The 21,930-nt window shown below is 40.3% G+C and overlaps 1 protein-coding gene across 4 annotated transcripts in view; it reads right to left on the bottom strand.

Moving 5' to 3' along the window:
• LOC126262921 (UPF0415 protein C7orf25 homolog) overlaps window positions 1-21,930 on the bottom strand; it is a 159,661-nt gene that overhangs the window by 23,368 nt on the left and 114,363 nt on the right. For all 4 annotated transcript variants that reach the window (XM_049959838.1, XM_049959841.1, XM_049959840.1 and 1 more), the window contains 3 exons: window positions 19,420-19,637; window positions 19,084-19,247; window positions 14,523-14,788 (listed from right to left, as the gene is read on the bottom strand). In XM_049959838.1, coding sequence (XP_049815795.1) covers window positions 14,523-14,788; window positions 19,084-19,247; window positions 19,420-19,637 — 648 coding nt within the window. The remainder of the gene's footprint in view (window positions 1-14,522; window positions 14,789-19,083; window positions 19,248-19,419; window positions 19,638-21,930) is intronic.

The raw sequence follows: 21,930 nt of genomic DNA, 5'->3' as shown, positions 1-21,930 counted from the left end.
TAGGGATAAGGAAACTTTTCTGTATTGACGCAGGTGGAAGGAGCAAGGATCCATGGTGGTGCAAAAAATGTGAAAAATTATGTAAGAAAGTAGAATTACGTCTGAAAAATTACTCAAAATTACACCCAAATACTTGTGAAAATCAGTATCCAGATAGATTACTAGACTCATACAGAAACATGGCATCTAGTGTATTTCACTCCCTTCAGCGAAGATTGAAGAGTGTTTTGTAATGTTAAAGAGGATCTAGGTCCCAAAAAGTCAGATGGGTATTGCATTCCCCATGAATGTGCTATGCCTTACGAAAAGCAGTACATCAGAACAGTTGAGGAGATAGCTGAGGCACATCAGTGACCCACCCACTAAAACAACCAAGCAAATCAGCTGCACTGCCTCGAATATAATCATGTAATGAAATACAGTGATTATATTAAAATGACAGCTGGGTTGGCTGTTTAAATATTGTCCAAGAAATGGAAACAACACCTCAGCAGGAAACCTAGATGCATGAAATTGATGGAGAAAGGTTAACAAGCAACTCATGTGTCTATAATAAAGGCCATGCATGAAGCCTGCAATAAGTTTTACAGTCATATCCAGTTGAAAGATAGATCAGGAAATGAGTCATAAACTTTGTTCACCCTCACGAATTCATCTAGTGTTAAAACTGAAGACAGCAGACAGAAAGAAGAAATTTTAAGAATCAACAGTCTAAGGAAAAGATAGATTGCTACTTACTGTGAAGATTACACATTACATTGCATACAGGCACAGTTAAAAGATACTTAGACATAAAAGTTAAAAGATACTTCAGCCATAGCCCTCATCATTAAAGAAAGAGAAATACACACCTCCCACTCACACAAGCAAGCACACCTAATGCACATATAACCACCGACATACGTGAGATGTACTTGCTTGCGTTAGAGGCTGGTGTGTGGTTTTCTTTCTTTTTCTGGTGAGGGTTGTGGCTAAAACCTAATGTGTAAGAGTCTTTTAATTGTTCCCGTCTAACGTATCAACCTATCTTTTCCTTACATTGTTGATATTCCAATCTGGAGTGTACATTATTTAAATTTTAGAAGTCCACATTTAAAAATGCAGGGATTTGAAAAAAATTCAGAAACATTAAAAACGTAACACATTACCATGCCTAATACTTCGTAGGAAGCTGTTGGCATTCAAAATATCTTCTGGTTGTCTCAGAATGGATGAATACAGGTCCCCTGTGGCCTTCAAGGGAAACTCATATCAATCCTGCACAAAGTAGTGCCAAGTTCATGTCATGATGATTGCTGGTGGATAATGATCACACACCCTTCTCTCCACAGTAGACCACAAAGGCTCAATAATATTGAGATATGGTGACTGTAGTGGTAGGGGAGATGCAGCAGTTCATTCTAGTGCTCACAAAATCAGTCCTGGAGGATGTGAGCTGTGTGAACAAGGTCCTTCTCATCTGGGGACACAGCATCGCCATTGGGGGACAAACACTAGCATGGGATGGACCTGATCAGCTAAAATAGTCACATACGCTGTGGCAGTAATGCATAATGCAGCCTTGTAGAGTAACCATGGACTACATCGAATACCACAACATGACTGCCCAGATCATCACCAAAGCCCCGTTGTGTTTCAAAATTCAGCCTCATCTGATCAAATGGCATTCTTCCATTGCTTTATACTCCAGGTTTTATGGCTTTGGCACCAGGTTTTACTGTTATGCCCATTTGCATCATTAATGAGCGCATTTGGGAAATTCAGCTCGCCCTGAAATTCCCTACTATGGAGTACCTTTCTTGTTGTTTTAGTGCTGACAGGGTTCACAAGTACAACATTCAGTTCTGCAGTGACTTTTGCAGCTGTCATCCTCGTATTTTTCATCACACTCCTCTTCAATGTCTGTCTATTACGACCACACAGCATACACTTTCATCTAAGTTGTGCATTAGTGGATGATGTTTTTCTGCTTTTCCTGTTTGGAGTATAAATCCTCGACACCGTGCCTCTTGAAATGCCAAACACTTTGACTATCTCTGTTACAGAAGCACTCACCATATGAGCACCAACAATTCATCACGTATGCATTACTTAGCTCCAACAGAATGCACTTATAACTATACAGAACATTGTTCTGACCATGACTGTCACTTGCAGCATATTATGGGCATTGCACAGGTGCCTTTTGTAGTCAAATACATCACTGCAAACTGCAGGATTGGTTAGCATCTGTATTTATTTCAGCAGTCATTTCTTATGTTGTTTCCTTATTTTTTCCAGCCCCTGTATATTCAAGCAACAGCATACTACCAATGTTTTGACTATTACACAGACTGACAAAAAAGAGATATTGATATTAGTACACCAGGTATTGAAAAACAGCTGACTACTTAAAACAAATAAAGCAGTTAGATTGTACATGGAATTAGCTCATTTCTTAACTCTTATTTATTCAGAGCTTGCAGAGCAAACAATCCCTTGTATCTAGAAATAAATGCATGTCACTTTTGTCTTGCGGTGTTTCATTATTTTTGTCCAGACCATGTATATTCACACAACAGGAGACTACCAATGTTTGATCACTGCTTAGACAGACAAAAGAGAGATACTGATATTAGTACATCAGGTATTGAAACTAAGACTACCTAAAACAAATAAGGCAGTTACATTGTACATGGAATTAGCTTATTTCTTAACTCATATTCAGTGAGAATTTCCAGAGCAAATAGTCTCTTGTAACTAGAAATGAATGAATGTCACTTCTGTACACAAAAAGTGTAAAAGATCAGATGTACAGATTTACGGACCAATATCTCTGATATCCGGTGGTTGCAGGATTCTAGAACATATTTTTAGTTCACACATTCTGATGTCTCTGCAGGAAAACAAGCTGTTCTCAAAGAATATGCTTGGATTCAGGAAAAACCATTCATGTGAGAGGCAGTTTGTTTTATTCATACATGACATCTTGCAGACAATAAATGCAGGTCAACAACCAGATACCATCTTCGGCAATTTTTGAAAGGTGTTTGGTACTGTACCACAGTGTCAGCTACTAATGAAGATGTGATCATATGGACTATCTTGACAAATAGTGATTGGCTTGAGAAATACTACACAATAGTGGACACCAAATATTCTGCAGAATTGAAAGCAATATCAGGTGTGGCCCCAAAGACACCAGAATATGACATGTAATGTTTTTTGTATACGTAAATGATTTATCAGACAGGATAGCAGCTCTGTAAGATTCTTCACGCTTTCCCAGTGTATTTTTTTCATTATATGGCTCTCAGTCTGTCAGCAGATCACATTTTGTAACTCTCATGTAATTTCTTTGAGATAACTGCTTGACACTGTCAGGTCATTGGTTACTGCTGGTAATGTCTTATGGAGGCCTCCTCTGAAAATGGTGCATGCGCAACTCAGTTGTTTTCAGGTGTGCTCTGTACAAGGTATTGTTATGCACCTGAGAATTACTTAGGTCAGGGATCTGTGAGGATACTGATATGAATTGTACAGGTGCCTTTCCTAGTCAAATACAACACTGCAAACTGCAGGATTAGTTAGCATCTGTATTTATTTCAGCATTCATTTCTTGTGGTGTTTCCTTATTTTTTTTTCAGCCCCTGTATAATTCTTTTTTTGCAGTTGCCAGTCCAACATACAGTGGGCCTACAAGGTTCAAATAGTTTGCACTGAAAATGGTCACACAGTGACCGAAACTGATCTGTAAAATAAAGGATTTCAATCTTTATGAATGATGCTGCCATTTATACAGGACATTATCATGTTGTTTTTACAATGCTAATCAGTAGTGAACACGTATTGGCAGTATCCAGGTGGAGTTGGTCTTGTGAGTATCTATTGAAAGAACCAGGAAAAGGAATATATGAAATTAAAATGGGAAGTGTGTAATAGGGTATGGAGGGACATAGTTAACTTAAATAAGAACATAAAGCAATTTGCGACTTTTCTGAGTGAATAATTTTTTGGATTCGTCAGTTTCCTCAACATGAATGAGTGAAAAGGTGTTCAGCACGATTCTGTTGTTGTTGAAAGTTTAATAATCTGCATGAAAGAATGTCATTTTTTATTCCAGAAGAACCTAGCCATCATTTATAATTAATATTATGGTAGATATTTACATACATGACATACACAGATAGGCTGCAGTTTAGTTTCCATTATCTGTTCTGGGTTGTTATAGGTCTCTGCCTTAAAAAATCCTATAGCCAAAATCCTTGGGATCCACAGTATTTTCATTTAATATTGCTGAGGGAGAGCTTCCACATGCGTATTCTGCCATGAAGCAGTCTTTGGGTTCAATAACTATGAAAAGTAAGTGTACTGAACTATGAAAGGCAACAGTAGGGAACATACCATGTCCACATGCAGCAGTGGTTTCTGATATGTGAGGGAGAAGCATCATGTAAATGAAACAGCAAACTTCATCATCGTTCAGAAAAAAGATGGATTACAGTGGTACATGACAATACATAGTCGATGTCGGTGCAGTGATCTGTGTCCTCAAACAGAAAAATGTGTGTGTGCCCCAAAAGCTTTACTGGCATAGTATGTTGCATATGGCATTGCTGTTGTAAGCATTGCTGAACAAAAGTTGAGGTGTATTTTGCACTTGTGTTGTGAAAAACCAATGCACTATCTCAGGAAGTGAGAAACAGTGTAATGATGTTACAGTAGCAGAAGTCATAAAGAAAAATATCGAGACAGGTAATGAAAGGAATTTGAAGTTATACAAACTGGGAATAGAAATAATTGTACTCAAGGAAAAAGAGATTGCAAATTTAGGAATGGTGAAAAAGTCAGGAACCTGGAAAACTGAGTCTTGTGTAATGCGCGACACAGTAGGAGTGGAAAACAATAATACAGAACAGATACCCACACCAATACGTAGGGTACTGTAGGTGAAAAATGTGAAGACACTCTTAGTGACACTAACGAGAAAGATGGAGGAAAACACTACGCAACCAATGGGTAATTTGACCTCAGACTTGAAAGAAATAAACAACTTGAAGAATGAGATGAAAGAAATCATGCAGGAGCTGATGGTAGAACCTCAAACTGGGATAGGATATGGAGAATAGAATGACAGATGCAAAAATAAGTGAAATGAAGTGACAGACAATGAGAAGAAAAGTCGAAGCTTCTTAATAGAAATATAGAGGTAAAAACCATAACAGAAGGAACAACCAAAGATAGTGAGAACAATGAGGCAGATAGTGCTGAGGTCAAGATGGAGCTATAAACATTAGTAAATACAGTTGCTCTAACAGTAATAACATAGATACTTTTGAAGAGTAAATTCTACAGAAAGGAACAGTGCAAGGGAAAATCACAGTTGTAACAAAAATAACGAGGACCGGAGCTACCCAAATCATGAATACAGAGGTGAATGATCAGCACAGCAGTGGTGTGGCAACAATAGACAGAACGAAGAGTGGCATAATGGACAGCAACAAGACAGGTGCAGTTACCCATGGGTGTGATTGAGTTGGAGTGATTGAGTTGGAGTGTTGTCTTATTGAAAAATGTAGTAAAGCCACAGGCATTGGTAGATTGTTTTGTTGTTTAGTGTTGTTCTTTGATCTAGATGAAGCATTTGAAATTTTCATGGGGTTTCTATTTTTTTATCAAAATTTGCATTTTGCAAAACATTTAAGGATGTGGATGCAAGGATACTGTGATAGATATCAGTGCCAACGAGCCACTTAGTAGCAAGCGCTAGTTGGTGAACCTTAGCTTCTAGAACTTTCTGTCATTTTACACCTTTTCTGGTGAACAGAACGTTGTTCTTTCATGCCGACAATGCAAGTCAGTAGTGTGCACATTTCGGCAATAGTGAGGTGGAGTCGGTCGGGCGTACATCTATTGAAAGAGGTGCGAAACAGGAACATGCAACATTAAAGTGGAAAGTATTTAATAGGACATTGAGGGATGTAGCTAACTGAAATAATAACTTAAAGCAGTCTGTGGCTTTTTAGAGTGAAGTTAGGCATGTTTCTATGTGAAAGAACATCATCTCTAAGAAACCAACCATCAGTTGTGATTAATATTATGGTAGATAATTACAGACACAACACACACAGATCTCTGCAGTTTACTTTCCATTATCGGTCATGGTCTGATGTAAGTCTCTGCCTTAAAAGTCTGATAGCAAATCCTTAGGAACCCAGTCAGTTTAGTTAGAATTATGGGGGAAAGCTTATAACGTGTAGCTGTCGAAGGAGACCTCCATAAGAAGACCATGGCAATGTGGACATTGGCAGTTGCTACTTACTAGCAGTAATCAGCAGCCACCACATGATGCCACTTGATGATGCCAAGACATATTATGGAAGTTACAATATATGATCTGCGGGCAGACCTGAGACCCATATATTGGGCTATAAAATGGTTCAGTAACTATGTCATTGTGAACATGAAAGCACTATCATTGAGGAATGGTAAGGAGGTGCAGAAAGAGTTGGACAAAATTTCCACTTGGTGTAATAAATGGCATCCCACTTTAAATATGGATAAATGTAAAATAGTACTTATAATGAAAAGAGAGAACTTGCTAATATCTGATTACAAGATTAGTGATGGACTTCGTGCACATATTGCATTGTGCAAGTTTTTAAGGGTAATACTAAGAAGTGATATGAAATGGAACAGTCCTATAAAATTAGAATAAGGGTAGATGAATGGCAGACTTAGATTTGTTACAAAGGTTCTGGGAAAATGCAATGCATTGTAAATTAAATTGAATAAAAGATGCTACTGCTACCAAATCTAGAGAACTGATCCAGTGTTTGAATTCCCTATCAAGGAAGTACGACAAGAGAAGTCAAATGAATTTAGAGACATGCTGGTAGGACTGCAGCAGGTTGTTACAGTTCATACAAAATTGTAACAGAAATCATTGGTGTACCTAAATGGATATTTTCGTAAGATAGATGGTTATTTTTTGCAAAACCACATTGGGTACATTTAGAGAACCTGTATTTGTAGATGACTTTGTGAACATTATGCACCCACCAGAGTATATCTTGCATAGGGATCACTAAAATAAGATAAGAGAGATTTTGCCATGTTTTTAAATCTCACCGGCCATCACATCCACAACAGCTGAAAAACAATGACAGAATTTATTTCATAGAATATCAGTGCAAACTCTGAAAAATAAAAGAGCATCAAAGGGCATAGTGGATGTCAGGAATTGAACTCATCTATAAATAGCAGTACGAAACAAAACAATATTTAACAGTCTGGTTGGGGTCCAGACAACAAGTATCTAGAACAGCAAAACTTGTAGCACCTGAAGAAGATGGCTGGGTCAGTCATCAAGATATTGTGCGTAAAATGAAAACAACTCGGTAGAACACCTGGAAGCAAACCATTAATGTACTGCTCCAAGAAATTTTGAGAGATCACATTTTCTTCATTAGTTTCCTTTTAGTCTCTTTTGTAGTGTGAATCTAGTAATCTCACTCAGTATTTGCAACATCCCCCAAATGGTACCATTAGATTAGGGTGGGTCTTCACTTGCTTTTCTACTTAACTGGAAATGTCTTTATACACATTCAAGTAGGAAGGCTTGGACATTTAGACTTCTTACTTCTTGTGATGCTACAGCTCACAACTAATTGAGAGCCTCTAAAGATCTTGCAAATAAGATCTCTACACATCTAATAAAGCAGGCATTATTTCAAGCCAAGAAAAGTAATGTAAAGTTCTTAGACCTACTCAGTACCATTGTCCTAAACACAGAACCCAGCAAAAATATTAAAAAAAATCTGCAGGTTTCATAAAAACTTGCCTGAGTTCCTAGTACATAACAACACAGCAACACAGAAACTAATTTTAGCTTTTTTAATGTAAACTTGTGTACAGGAAAACTTCTGTTAAAATTCTCAAAAGCATCAAGTCAGCTGTAATTACAAAGGCAGACTGTAGCATCATAACATCATCACCCAAGATCCCAACAGAGTACCAGACTGTAAACAGCTGGAACACACAATTTTTTTATGGATCCAGGACATCATAAATAGTTTGACGTCATTAGCACAAGCTGTGTTTTGACCTAACAGAAGTTTCTGGGACTGGGCACTGCTGCTAACCATGTATATATAAAGAGGATCTGAAAACTGTTGTTGCTCAATCTATTTGTGCGGCCTATTCTTGAGATGTCAAGTAACAATTTTCAATATGCATACAGTCCTGCAGTATCATATCATAGCAGAAATTTCAGGAAGTGTGTAAGTGAATTAATGAATAGTCTAACCAAATTCTAAGAACATTTAACCACACTCAAAACTCAGTCCCAACATTGTTAGAACAGAAATGTGCTGTTTTCATCTATCAAATTATTTGGCAGCTCATCAGATGAGGCCAAGTTTTGTGCCAGTTGGGGCAATTAGATTCCAAAGTACATCAAAGTCAGATAAATAACTAACGACAACCAGTCATTATTTAACATTTATTTATATGTATTTCCCTAAAAATAAGTTTTCTGCTACCAGTCAAGATTTTCCTTTATTTATATTTTTGTTGACACATTTTGGTAAATGATTCCCATTTTCAGGTATATTTTCCATGTGTTTTGCCATTTATTCATGATTTTTCAGTGTGTGGTGTGCTGCACAGTTGTACTGTGTTTAAGTTTTATTGTGGTCCACTTGTGCAGAAGCTCACACATTTTAAATATCACACACAGTTTTCTGTCCACAGTACACACTGAAACGTTTGTTATTTTCAGTGTGTACTGTGCAAAGAAAATTGTGTGTGTTGTTTAATGTGTGTGAGCTTCTGTGCAAGTGAACTACAAGAATACTTTAATACAACAGAAAAATGCAGTACCTCACACATTGAAGACATGATGGATATATGGCCTAGCAGGCCGAAAACGCACTTGAAAGTGGGAATCATTTCCTTAGACACATCACGCAAAATACAAATAAAAGAAAATCATTACTAGTAACAGAAAAGTTATTCATAAATAAACCCATTGTTATATGGTCACAGTCTTTCACAAACCATTTCTAATGGATCAAAACAGCCTGTGATAAATAGTGACTGAAATTATGGTGGTTCTTTGATACAGTAAATCATGAAAAAATCATTAAGAAAATAGCATATATAATCTAATTTAACTTTTCATTCTTGCTTATATAACATTGCTGTTGCAAGTTAAGCTCATCATAAAGCTTGGAATAATATCTTGTTCTCTTTGCTACAGAATACTATGCACTAGTACAGCTGTGAAGTGTTCATAACAGCCAAAGTGAAGTGCAACAAAATGCTACAAGGAGTGCAATCACTGGGATTATTCAGTGTCACATCAGGTGGCTTTGGAAACAAACATTCACAGCCCTGACAGGCCCATTGATACCAACCGACTGTCACGTCATCCTCTACCAATGGCGTCATTGGATTCAGTATAGAGGGGTGTGCGGTCAGGACACTGCTCTCCCGGCCGTTATCAGTTTTTGTGATCTGGAGCCACTATTGCTTGGACAAGTAGCTCTTCAATTGGCCTCACTAGATTGCGTGCACCCTGTTCCACTCCTCTCACCGAAGAAAAATCCACACCAGTACCAGGAATCAAACATGGGTCTTCCATATGGCACTCAACCATGCTGACCATTCAGCTACAGATGTGGAAATCAAATGGCTTCTGGTGCAGTAAAATTCTGATGTTGAATGAGTTTCAGGGCATGCACAACAAATATATCCATTCTTGGGTAGAACTTCAAGTCCCACAACCAAAGTAGCTGAAGCCAGTAGGACTAGTAAATGATTGTTACAAGATGGTTTTCAGCACAAGGAGGACTGAGACAAAAGCTCAGTATTGGCCCTCTCACAATTAGGGACTGAGGAAATTGTGAACCCATGTGGGCCTCTGCTGCACTGTCTATGAATGGTAAATGTACATCAAGCACAAATATGGTCTCCAAGAGAAGCATCTATAGGACTAGAGCTGTGCAGACAAGCAACTATTTTGTGGAGAACTACCTAAAAAGAAAAATCTTCGATGGTCTTCAAACATTCTATGCAGATCATGATCATGCATTTCACTGGATCACATCCTGTAACAGCTCCTAATAATTGAAGGCAGTGGTTGTTGTCTTAGGTCTGACAGTATGTAATTTTGTGATTTAGCACCATTGTCAGATGACACTTGCACATGTAATGAGTACAATGATGACGACGACAATGATTATGATGATGATGATGATGATGAAACTGTCATGTCCTGACGCTGCCTTTACCACTTTTATATCAGACTGCTCTTGACATGTTCTTTCTACCACTACATCCCATGAAGAGCTCAGTTGAAAACTGCTATCCCAGTTGACAAGATTATCATTCACCCGTACCTCCATTACCTCTTTGATGATCAGGTACCAAAACCCATTCAATTGGCTTACGCTTGTGTCCATATCACCTTCATTGAGGCTGTACTTTGCCACTCCAGATTTGTCCGTTTGGCTGAAGTGAATGTGTCTCACGTGTTCTAAGCTGTGCTGTGAAACATGCCATTGTGTTTAGCAGATATACTGCTTGCCATATTCGCAAGTGATGCTGTAGACTCGAGGTGTCCATGGTCTTAGCTTGTCTTTCACTGAGCCAAGTATATTTTTTATTTTAGCCAAAGAGCAGAAAATGATTTTAATGTTGTTCTCTAGTATCCTGGCAATATTGGCCATGGAAAACCTAGCATATGGAAGAAACACCAGATGCCTTATGTCTTCATCCATATTGTATTCTTTCCTATTCTTCTTGCTCAGATGGAAAGCGCATCTCATCTGTGTCTCCGAGTAGTCATTCTTGCCGAAGGTTTCCCTTAGATGCTGTAACTTGCCAAACGCTTCCCTTAGATGCCACAACTCAGTGGGTAGATTCTCCATGTCACAAGTCTCTCATGCTCTATCCATCATAGTGGTGAGCACAAATTTGTTTTCTGCTGGATGGTGGCGGCTGCTGGCATTTGGATACAGGTCCGTGTGTGTCTTTTTTCTAGTCACAGAATGTCCTAGCACACCATAAGTTTTCTTGCTTATCAGAATGTCAGGCAAAGGCAGGCATCTGTTTTCTTCTGTCTCCCTCATGAAATTTATATTGTTGTGTATGCTGTTGAGGTTGTCAAGAAACTTGTGCAGGGTTTCTCTGCCATGCAATCACACCATGAATGTTTTGTCCTTGTATCAACAGAATGCCTTTGGTTTCAGGCACATGGCTTTGGCAGCCATTTCCTCAAAGTGTTCATGTAGAGGTTTGCAATGCCTGGTGGAACAGGGGATCCCATAGGGACTCTGTCTCACTGCTGGTAGAACTTTCCACCACATTGTAAGTGTTAGTGAGCTCACAGCGCGGAACAGTTCCACACTTTCCAGAATGAAATATCGTTCTGCAGAGGAGTGTGCACTGATATGAAACTTCCTAGCAGATCAAAACTGTGTACTGAATCGAGACTCAAATTTGGGACCTTAGCCTTTCATGAGCAAGTGCTCCACCATGTGAGCAACCCAAGCATGACTCACGACGTGTTGTCACAGCTGTACTTCTGGCAGCACCTCATCTCCTACCTTCCGAACTTCACAGATGCTCTCCTGGAAAAGTTGGACTAGCACATCTGAAAGAAAGGACAGTGCCCTTGCCCATGAAAGGCAAAGGTGCCGAGTTCAAGCCACAGACTGGCACACAGTTTTCATCTGCCAGGAAGTTTCAGTTCCACAGTTTCTTCCTCAACATGGCCCCCTCGTAACATCAGGGAATCCTCTAGCTGTACCTGTGTGAAGAGAGACATGATGTTGAAACTGACCAGGAAGTCACCATTGTCCAGATGTACCCCTGAAGCATCTTCACAAACTAAATTGAATTTTTTGATAGGGTGTGTGCAAGAGGCTTTAGTAATTGTGACAGGTGTTTAGCTATTCCATACACTGGTAAATGCAGTGTGTCCACTTATGGACACAATGGAACTCCCTTCTTGTGCATCTTTGGTAGGCCTTACAGCTGTGGTGGTAGTGCTGCTTGGGGTACAGCCTTTTGACCATATCCTTGTCCACTCCAGAGTTGTTCAGGGGTAAGATGGTCTTCCTAGTCACAGCTGGTGTAGGATCCTTTCCTACTGACTTGTAAGCAAGGTCTTGTAATAGCATCTTCATCTCCTGCCCATAGTCAACTGAACATAGCAGCACTGTCGCATTTCCTTTGTCAGCTCCTCTTCATCTTCTCAGAGGTTGTGTATTGCCCTGAGTTATGCCAAGGAGATGTTAGTTTTTGGAATTTTTGTTTTGTCAAGGGCCCTTAGGTCTCCCCTATCACTTCTTCAATGATCTCAGAGGGAAGAGCCTGAATGGCTTGCTTGACATTGCTGAGAATCTCCTGTTTAGATAAAGTGCTTGAAACCTGTGAAAAATTTAATCCTTTTGATAGCAAGGACATCGTCACCTTTTCCAGTTCTTTTCCAGCAAACTGATGATGGTCCTCAAATCCTTGGTGTCAATATTCTGCATGTGTGCCCCTGGAAGTCAATGGAACTTCTTGTGTTGTTTCAAGGTAGCTTTGAACTTGCAGAGTTCATTGGATGCAAAGGTCTTACTATCTACCTACCCCCACATACAGCGCAGGAGACTGGATGCCAGTCACAAGTGGTATGGGAGTAGAGTACGTCCAATTTCACCAACATATGGGGTAGGTAAACACCTGGCACAGTTACTAAAACCTCTCCTGTGTCACTGCACACACTCAACTGAGGGTGTGAAGGTGCTTCAGGGGATACGTCTGGACAAGAGTGACCTCCTGGTAAGTTTCCACATCACGTCTCTCTTCACATGGGTACCACTAGAGGATTCCTTGACATTACTAGGGAGCCACTTTGACAAAGACACTGTGGAGTTCCACCACACATCCACCACCACCTACTTCCAACATGGTAGAAAGCTCTACCAGCAGTTAGACACAGTGACTATGGTCTCACCCTTGTGCCAGGCATTGCAAACCTGTATGTGGAACACTTCGAGAAAATAGCTCCCAAAACCATGTGTCTGAAACCAAAGGCATTCTACTGACATGTGGATGACACATTCGTGATGCGGCCACATGGTGAAGAAAACCTGCAGGCATTTCTTGATATCTCAACAGCATACATGGCAGTATGGAGTTCACAATTAACGTTGAAGAAATATCCTAATAAGGAAGAAAGCTGATGGCATGCTGGGACATTCTGTTCATAGAAATACGACACACATGGACCTGTACCTAAATGCCAGTAGCTGCCACCATCCAGCACATTGCAAATCTGTGCTCACCATCCTGGTGCACAGAGAATGAAAGATATGCGACAAGGAGAGTCTACCCATCAAGTTGCACCATCTGAGTGAAACCTTTCACAAGAATGGCTACTTGGAGACACAGACATGATACGCCCTCCAGCTGAGCAAGAAGAATAAGATGATCCAGAAGAAGACATTGAGCATCTGGTGTTCCTTCTGTATGCTGGGCTGCCCACAGCCAAGATTTCCAAGATATTGGAGAAGAACAGCATTAAAACCATTTTCTAATCTTTGGCTAGAATAAAAATATGAAATAGCTTGACTCAATGATAGACAACTAGGACCATGGGCACTTGGAGTCTACAGCATGAGTTGTAAATATGGCAACCATTATATTGGCCAGACACAACGGTGTATTTCACAGTGCCACTCAGAACATGTGGAAGCATTCACCTCGCCCAAACTGATTAATCTGTAGTGGCACAGCACAGCCTCAAGGAAGGTCATATATTTGAACAGACAGATGTATTGTGCCGATTGACCAGGTTCTGGGACTTGATTATCAAAGAAGCAGTGGAGATACCGGTCCATAATGACCTTGTCAACTAGGATGGTGGTTTACAGCTGAGCTCTGCATGGGATGTAGTGCTAGCAAGCATGTGATTGGCTCAGGTATTACAGATGAGGCAGAGGAGCCTATGGTCTAGGGTCTACAAAGATGCAAACTGATCATGAATCCGACACTTTGCCTGAAGAGGATGAGTTGGAAACTTGTTGAAACATTCCTACAAAATGAAGCTTTGGCCTGGCTATTACCCACAAAGACTTCATCATTGAAATTTTTTTGTAAAGACCTTCTTTCCCATATGTAATGAAAACATCAAAGGTGGAGCCATCAGTGATGTAGAACACTTAGTACTGAAAGAACATTTATTACTGACACCAGCGAGCAACCAGAACAGAACTGACTTTTTGGACAGATTAACACAGCTATTTACACAAGCATAAAATATTCCAGAATGCTGGTTTTTATATAAACACTGAGTATTCCACAATATACAAACACTACAAACATAAGATATTTCAGGAACATTCCAATAATTTTGGCTTTGACATGGCAACAGGCAGCACTGCAACCAGTGATGCTAACCACTATGTCTCATTTTGTGCAGCAAAGCTCACAGCAATATGATACATTACTTGTTCATAGGCACTAAGATTAGTTATATAATTAATCACCTTATTGAGTGATGCTCTACAAAATCCTTCATTTGCTGTTACTGTTACTGATCTCATAGCATGCCCTGTTGCAAAAACTATAAGTGATCGTTTCTTAATTTTTCCACCTAATTTAATATTTTCAAATTCTTGTGAAAGTATATCATTAACAACCAAAACCTTCTCCATGAACTGTGATGCAGATTTCTTCTCACTTTCACCACCAACTGTATCAATGATGGATGAGAAGCTTTCATATGCACTTTGACAGCATATCAACTGTTTCCCTGGAACCACAAATGACAATAAATGATCAATAATGAGGAAAATGCAAGAAAAAAAAAAAAAAAGATTGACAAATCAAAATTTTGCAGACAAAATTGTGCAATGCACACATGTCATAAAAATGGAATCTAATTCTTCTCTATAACACAAAATGGTTAAATCAGTAAAGCTCCAAATCTGTAAGAAATAGAATATTGACACATTATCTTCCAAATGTCTTAAAGTATATGTCTGGGGTGAAGAATTGTATTACAGAAAAACAAGGACAATAAAAGATACATACAAGCAGGAAACAGAAACTTTCAAAATGGGCTGTTACAGAAGAACGCCAAAAATTGTGTGTGTATATTTGATAACTAATGAAGAGGTAATGAATCAAATAGGAGGAGAAGACATTTATGAATTATGGTCCAACTGCACTAAAATAAGGAATAAGTTGATAGAATACATCCTTAGGCACCAAGGAATAGTAACTTTTGTAATGGAGGGAAGTGTGGGGAGTAAAAACTAGAGAAGTGGACCAAGGCTTAACTACAGTAAACAGATTCGAGTAAATGTAGGCTGCAGAAGTTATGCGGTGGTTAAAAGGCTTGCTAGTGTGAATAACTGCATCAAACCAGTCTTCAGACTGAAAGCTACAAAAATAACATTGTCCAAATGACACACTTGTGGTGGTTATCGACTGCAAGAGTCGACCGCCTCATCTTCGAGAATGAACTTCTTTGAAAACTGTTGATCTCAGTGTGTTATGAACTCTGTATTCGAGTGGATGTGTTTGTACCGACATGATCAAAATAAAGTTAATTCATTATAAACGAGCGAATACTTAATGCTGGGTTCGATATTACCGTACGTAACATCTCAATCCCCATATTGGTGACCCCGACGCTCACGAACGCTGCTTATGGTGCCAGAAATGTGTACTGGAACATCGCCATGGACAAACAATGTAGCAACCCTTTGTCGGATTTCTACGTCCATCGATTTCGCATCGCGCCGCATCTGGATGCAGTGTACAGGAAGTGTAAATAGTGTGTAAATTCCCAACTCTTGTGTGAATCGTGCTTTTTGGTAACTTTCGTCACCTTCTCACACATCGACAATGCGACCGAGACACACACGTCGTCCGTCGAAACCCGCTCAACACGTCGGTAATTTCACGTCCGGACAGTGCAGTGCTCCTTCGCCAATTAATTTGGACAATTTTTACTTGCTTTTGTGTAATGAATTAACTCTGTGCAGTGCTTCGACATCGGACAATCATGCCAAACAATGGACTGCAACAAACGGGGAATATGTTGCAAATCCCAGTCTGCGCGAACTCCGAACTACGGCTAAATCGCATGCCTGGTCGAATTCACAAACGCCCATCACAGCTACCGCATCTTTCGCGTCGCATGCAAATTCGTTCGACCCAGTTTCCGCACAGCCTGTCTACCAGAGTTCGAATGTTCGTGCCAACTTTTCTGCCGCTTCTCCGCGCTTGTCCCTCATTTGTAGTATTCAACTACCAACATTACTCTCGGACCAACTTCCAATGTGGTTCATGGCCACGGAGTATATATTCTCCTTTTATGGCATCACCGATGAAAGTGAAAAATACCTCGTACTCTTCAGGCACCTAAAGGACTATCATTATATAATTATGGACATTACCTGTGACAATTTGAGTGACAAGTACACCAGAGCGAAAGCCGCTTTAATTCAGCACCTGTCACCAACATCACAGGAACAATTTCATCAAGGGCATCCTACCAATCAACGACAATGCACCAATTACACCGACGACAATGCCGGCAGTTTCTCAGTTCAACATTGTACGTGCCACACCTCCCTCTACGCAGCGCTCGAGCTGCACCGACTCTGCTCGACCGCTACGGCCGCCGCCTGCTGGCTCACTGACCTCGACACAGTCAAAACAAACAGCTGCGCGACATACGATTCCGCAGCTGCGCGACATACTATTCCGCCACAGCTTCCGCACCTACATCTTCTCAACAACTCGCTGACACTACGCACGCTTACTGCCCGGCCATTCATTACTCGATCGCGCCCACAACTTGTTCACCCACCCCAGAAGACGATTTCAGTCGTATCAATGCTTCATACAGCAGTGAACGTGTTCTCACTCCGCCGCTGCCAAGTACTGAGTTTCACATTCACGATCGCACACACGATCTCTTCTACTCGAACTATTACGTCACTACTCTGCCACTGACCTTGTCTTGTACGCCAGGTTACCCTTTGATAGAGACAGATTCTGATTTCGACTGCATCTTACTCAGTGATACACAGCAGACTGCTTCGTGACATACATTTTCGCCTGAACAACTGCAACAGCTACGTGAGCAAACTGCGACATACAACTTGTTGGTACAAGATCAGTTACACATGCTGCAGCCGACACCGACCGAGCACGACATGCAACGAGATGCATTTTCGCCTGAACAACTGCGACAGCTACGTGAGCAAATTGCGACATACAACTTCTTGGTACAAGATCAGTTACACATGCTGCAGCCGACACCGACCGAGCACAACATGCAACGAGATGCTCCTGTCCTTGTTCCACTTCCGACTGCTGACGATCCTTTGCCGTTACCATCAGCTACAACTAATACCCTGACAATCACGCTACGTGGATCTATGTCCCAGATGTCACAACTGTCATCATCACGCCGCCTCAAGTGGAAATTCTACATTACTGATGTGATACAAGCAACTTATTTACGCCGCTGCCACCTGTCCTTGGTAGTTCCAGACACTTCGTTTCTGTACCACGGCATAACCAACCAGCCGCATTTCAGTGCCGCTTGTTTTGCCACCCTCTTCACTACCTCCGCAATGTACGGCCAACACATCTGCAATTTTTGCTTCGACGAGTGAGCATCTTTCCGCTCTGACACACAACCGTGCAGCAGTTTCACGGGAGCAGCTTGCAGCCTTATGACTCGACCGCAGTGCTGACAGCGACAGCACACACGCAGCTCCAGTTCCATCGAACTGTGTCCGCCTCTCCGCCACGGACCAGTAGTTCATTCGCCGATTCGACTTCTTCGCGTTCACATTACGTCTCATCACCTTCCTGCTCAGACCACGGTTTCGTCGACCACGTCCGCCTTCTACCACCTCTCGCCGTCGCCGCGCCTCGTGCACGGGGCTCACAGCCACTCCCCCCAACCTTTGATCACGGCTGTTTCGCACATCAAAACACCGACACTGTCAACTCCGCTTGGAACATCCTGCCATCTACCGCTGTAACACAATCACCGTCCACGGACTCTGAGGTGACGCTTCCGTCTACACCAAAGTCATCCACCGTCAAGGTCAGTCATGTGCAGCTTGCTGTTTTCTCTCCTGCTGCAACATCGAGCACCTCTATAACTCTATCATTACTGCGAGTGTTGCTCATCTGGCATCTATTATGCAACCTGTTAAGCCACGGCATGCTTGCTCCTTTATGTCATACGGCCAATATTAAACTGTTACCGGACACGTTGCACTTACCACGGTGCTCGCCGGCAAATACTTTGGCAATACATTGCATCGCATCTTCGACGCACTCCGCGCCTTTGATCGGATCAAACCCCACTGCGCCGCACGGCCTCGGCACGACAATGTTCTCCCCACTGACACGCCGCCGCCTTCTGCTTCCACCGTGCCATCGGCAGCATGGCACAGTCAACCTGTGGACACCTTCCATGCCTCCTTCCCTCCACTGGTTGTGCCTACCAAGACATCGAGGAACAGTCCGATCGCGCCTCGCACTAGTGCCTGCCATGACACGATCGGTCACGTGCACCTGCTCCATCGGCCGGCCGGGTGCACACACACTCCTCTCATCATCTGCACTACTGGTGGGGGCTCAGTGGCGGTTATCGACTGCAATAGTCGACCGTCTCATCTTTGAGAACGAACTTCTTTGAAAACTGTTGATCTCAGTGTGTTCCGAACTCTGTATTCGAGCGGATGTGTTTATACCGACATGATCAAAGTAAAGTTAATTCATTATAAATGAGCGAATGCTTAATGTTGGGTTCGATATTACTGTATGTAAAATCTCGATCCCCATACACTAAATATTTTCATTATTCCTTAACGTAATACTAAAAGGTTAATATATGTTGTGGTGGTGATCAGAAGTGTATGCCTACAATGAGAGTAAAATAAAAACTCAAGAAGTAAATACACAGCATAAAGCATGACGTAGAATGTCATATCATAGCAGTTACATTAAAAATACATGCATCCATACATTCAACTACTACACATTAGTATACAATAATATAGCACTCACCAACAAACAGTTTATCCAGAAGAGGTTTCAATGGTTCTTTCCTTTCCTGCTCAGCTTGATAATTAATACAAGGATCATCAAAATCAAAGTAACATCCTCCATTGGTTAAATCAGACACATAAGCAAGTACAGTTGTTACATCAAGATTCAGGCACTGAATATCACTGAAATAAAAACAGTTTTTGAGTCCATGAAACAGAAACAACTTGCATGTCCCTAATTTTTATGGTGTAATACAATAATGCAACTCAACAGAAATTGTATGTGTAGGAAATGACAGCCTATTAGCAACAACTGCTATGCGTAATTAATTCATTTCATTTTTGTTTAATATACCTGACATGTGCTAGCAAACCATTTTTGTTTTCCTTTAATGAACTGCAGCTGAAAACTGTTGTGTTATGCTGATTCTGATTTTCTAGAGTTCCTTTAGATTCATCTTTATTTTTTTCAGACCAGTCATATTCATTTCCTATACTCCTAACTGTAACACCAAGGTCAGTAAGGCACTTTACAGTTTCTTCATCCACACCACGTGTAAACACAAAAACAACCTGTAAATATGTCCATCATTATTCATTTGATTTTTTAAAATAGGCTTAATAACATGGTAAGAAGCACAACTATAAATATTTTGTTTAAATGTGGAGATGTGTGGAATATTTATTTTGCCAAATTAATTCTTGCAAATAAACCTACAATATAAAAAGGTTCTACTTCTCGTGTAGCAGTATGCATACACTTTAACATGATGTAACCTTTAACATGACGTAACTAGAATAGTTGCATTTGTAATCAGATGTTCCTTCATCTTGTGAGCTTCTAGTTCCACTATGTTCTTCCTTGTCTTTCCTGACAGTTCTCACATCTGAGGTCTCCAGCCCTTGTTTGCTGTCATTTCTCAGTTAATTTTTCTCCTGTTCTGTCCTGTTGTGTCCCCTTTGCACACTGTTGAGGGTAAATTTTCTATCTAATTTTTGGATTAATTGTTGAATAGCTCTTTTTTCTACAAATTATCACCCTTTAAAAAGATTAAGAACCATCAAGTTTCAAAAGTCTGCATAATTTATGTTTTCCCTTTTGTTCATGAACATATTTTCTGCTCTCAGGAAAGTCACTTTTATATATATATATATATATATATATATATATATATATATATATATATATATATATATATATATATATATATAAACTGTTTTTAATGACTGTAACCTTGACCAACACTTTAATGGCCACACTACTCAAATATCACTACACTATCATGCAGGAATAAACAATAAAATAATGATCTCATTGACTGAATCATCTTAACACACAGGATCTGATGTGGAAACTCCAAGTCAGAATGCCAACAATATAAGGAAAAAATAGACCGCTACTTACCATAAAGATGACGCAGTAAGTTGCAGCCTCTGCACACATGACCTGTACATGACGTGAACTTGCTTGTCTGAATGAAAGTGTGTGCATTTCCTTTTCTGACAAAGGCTTTGGCCAAACGCTACTGTGTTAGTGTCTTTTCATTGCGCCTGTTTGCAACTTCATCTATCGATAACAGAGAATACTTAAGATTGTTTAAAGTTTACATAGAAATTTTACCAGGCATGCATCTTTATGAAGATTTCTGAGGTGTGAAGCCAGGTGATAATGACTCATTGGTGCAATGTTTCAGCAACATACCTCATCACCAACATCAGGTACATCCTAATTGTAGATTGAACCTTTCATCTTTAAATGTGTTGTCTTCTCTCTTCCTTACACATGGCACAATACTGACACTGTTTTCATGTCTTTTGTGTGGTACGCTTACTGGTACAATGTTGCAGGTGCTCTGTGCATAACAGGGATGGCAGTTACACTGAAACAACTGGTTTCCAGAATTATTAATTTTTTCCACGCCAGTTTAACCTAACTGTTAAAACTGCTCAAAATAATTGGTTTGTGAAATAACCAATTTCCAGTTTTTTATTCCCATTGTTTCCTATAATAAATGTATAAATCTCGAACAAAGATTGAAAAATTTTGACTCTCAGTTTTAAGATACTACCAAAAAATCACCAATATTCTCCTATTGATTCTAATTTTTTGAAACTGCTGAAAAATGATGTAATCGGGGGTCATACCACCATTTGCGCATTATGAGTAGTCAATTAGGGGTGAAAACTGAGGTTGAAGAACTTGTATTTTTCGTGTTAATTTTTCCATTTTCAAGGGCTACAAGCAGAAAAAGGCATATTATGTATTCACAGGCAGCAGATCAGATACTTTCTGTTTTTATTGTATACTAAGAATGAATTGATGTAAGTTTTTAATTTATTGCTGTTACCATGGCTGAAATGATCCTGGCAGTGGGATAGAAACTTGCAGAAAGAGTACACTGACTGATATGGGCAATATGGACCATAGAAGAACTACCAGAAGAATGGAAAACAGCTCTGATTTGTCCAATACATAAGAAGGGTGACAAACTGAAATGTGCCGACTATTGAGGAATCCCCCTGCTTAATGTCTACTAAAGATCCTGTCCAATTAACTCATACATAGAATTCAGCCAGTGGCAGAATCAGTGATTGGAGAGTACCGGGGAGATTTCTGTCCAAAGCCCGCATCTCGTGGTCGTGCGGTAGCGTTCTCGCTTCCCACGCCCGGGTTCCCGGGTTCGATTCCTGGCAGGGTCAGGGATTTTCTCTGCCTCGTGATGGCTGGGTGTTGTGTGCTGTCCTTAGGTTAGTTCGGTTTAAGTAGTTCTAAGTTCTAGGGGACTTATGACCACAGCAGTTGAGTCCCATAGTGCTCAGAGCCATTTTTCTGTCCAAGGCGATCCTGTCCAATTAACTCATACAT

This window comes from Schistocerca nitens, chromosome 6, assembly GCF_023898315.1.
Source record: "Schistocerca nitens isolate TAMUIC-IGC-003100 chromosome 6, iqSchNite1.1, whole genome shotgun sequence".
Lineage (NCBI taxonomy): Eukaryota > Metazoa > Arthropoda > Insecta > Orthoptera > Acrididae > Schistocerca > Schistocerca nitens.
Note: the sequence above shows the minus strand (reverse complement) of the source record. Positions and strands in the feature narration are given on the sequence as shown.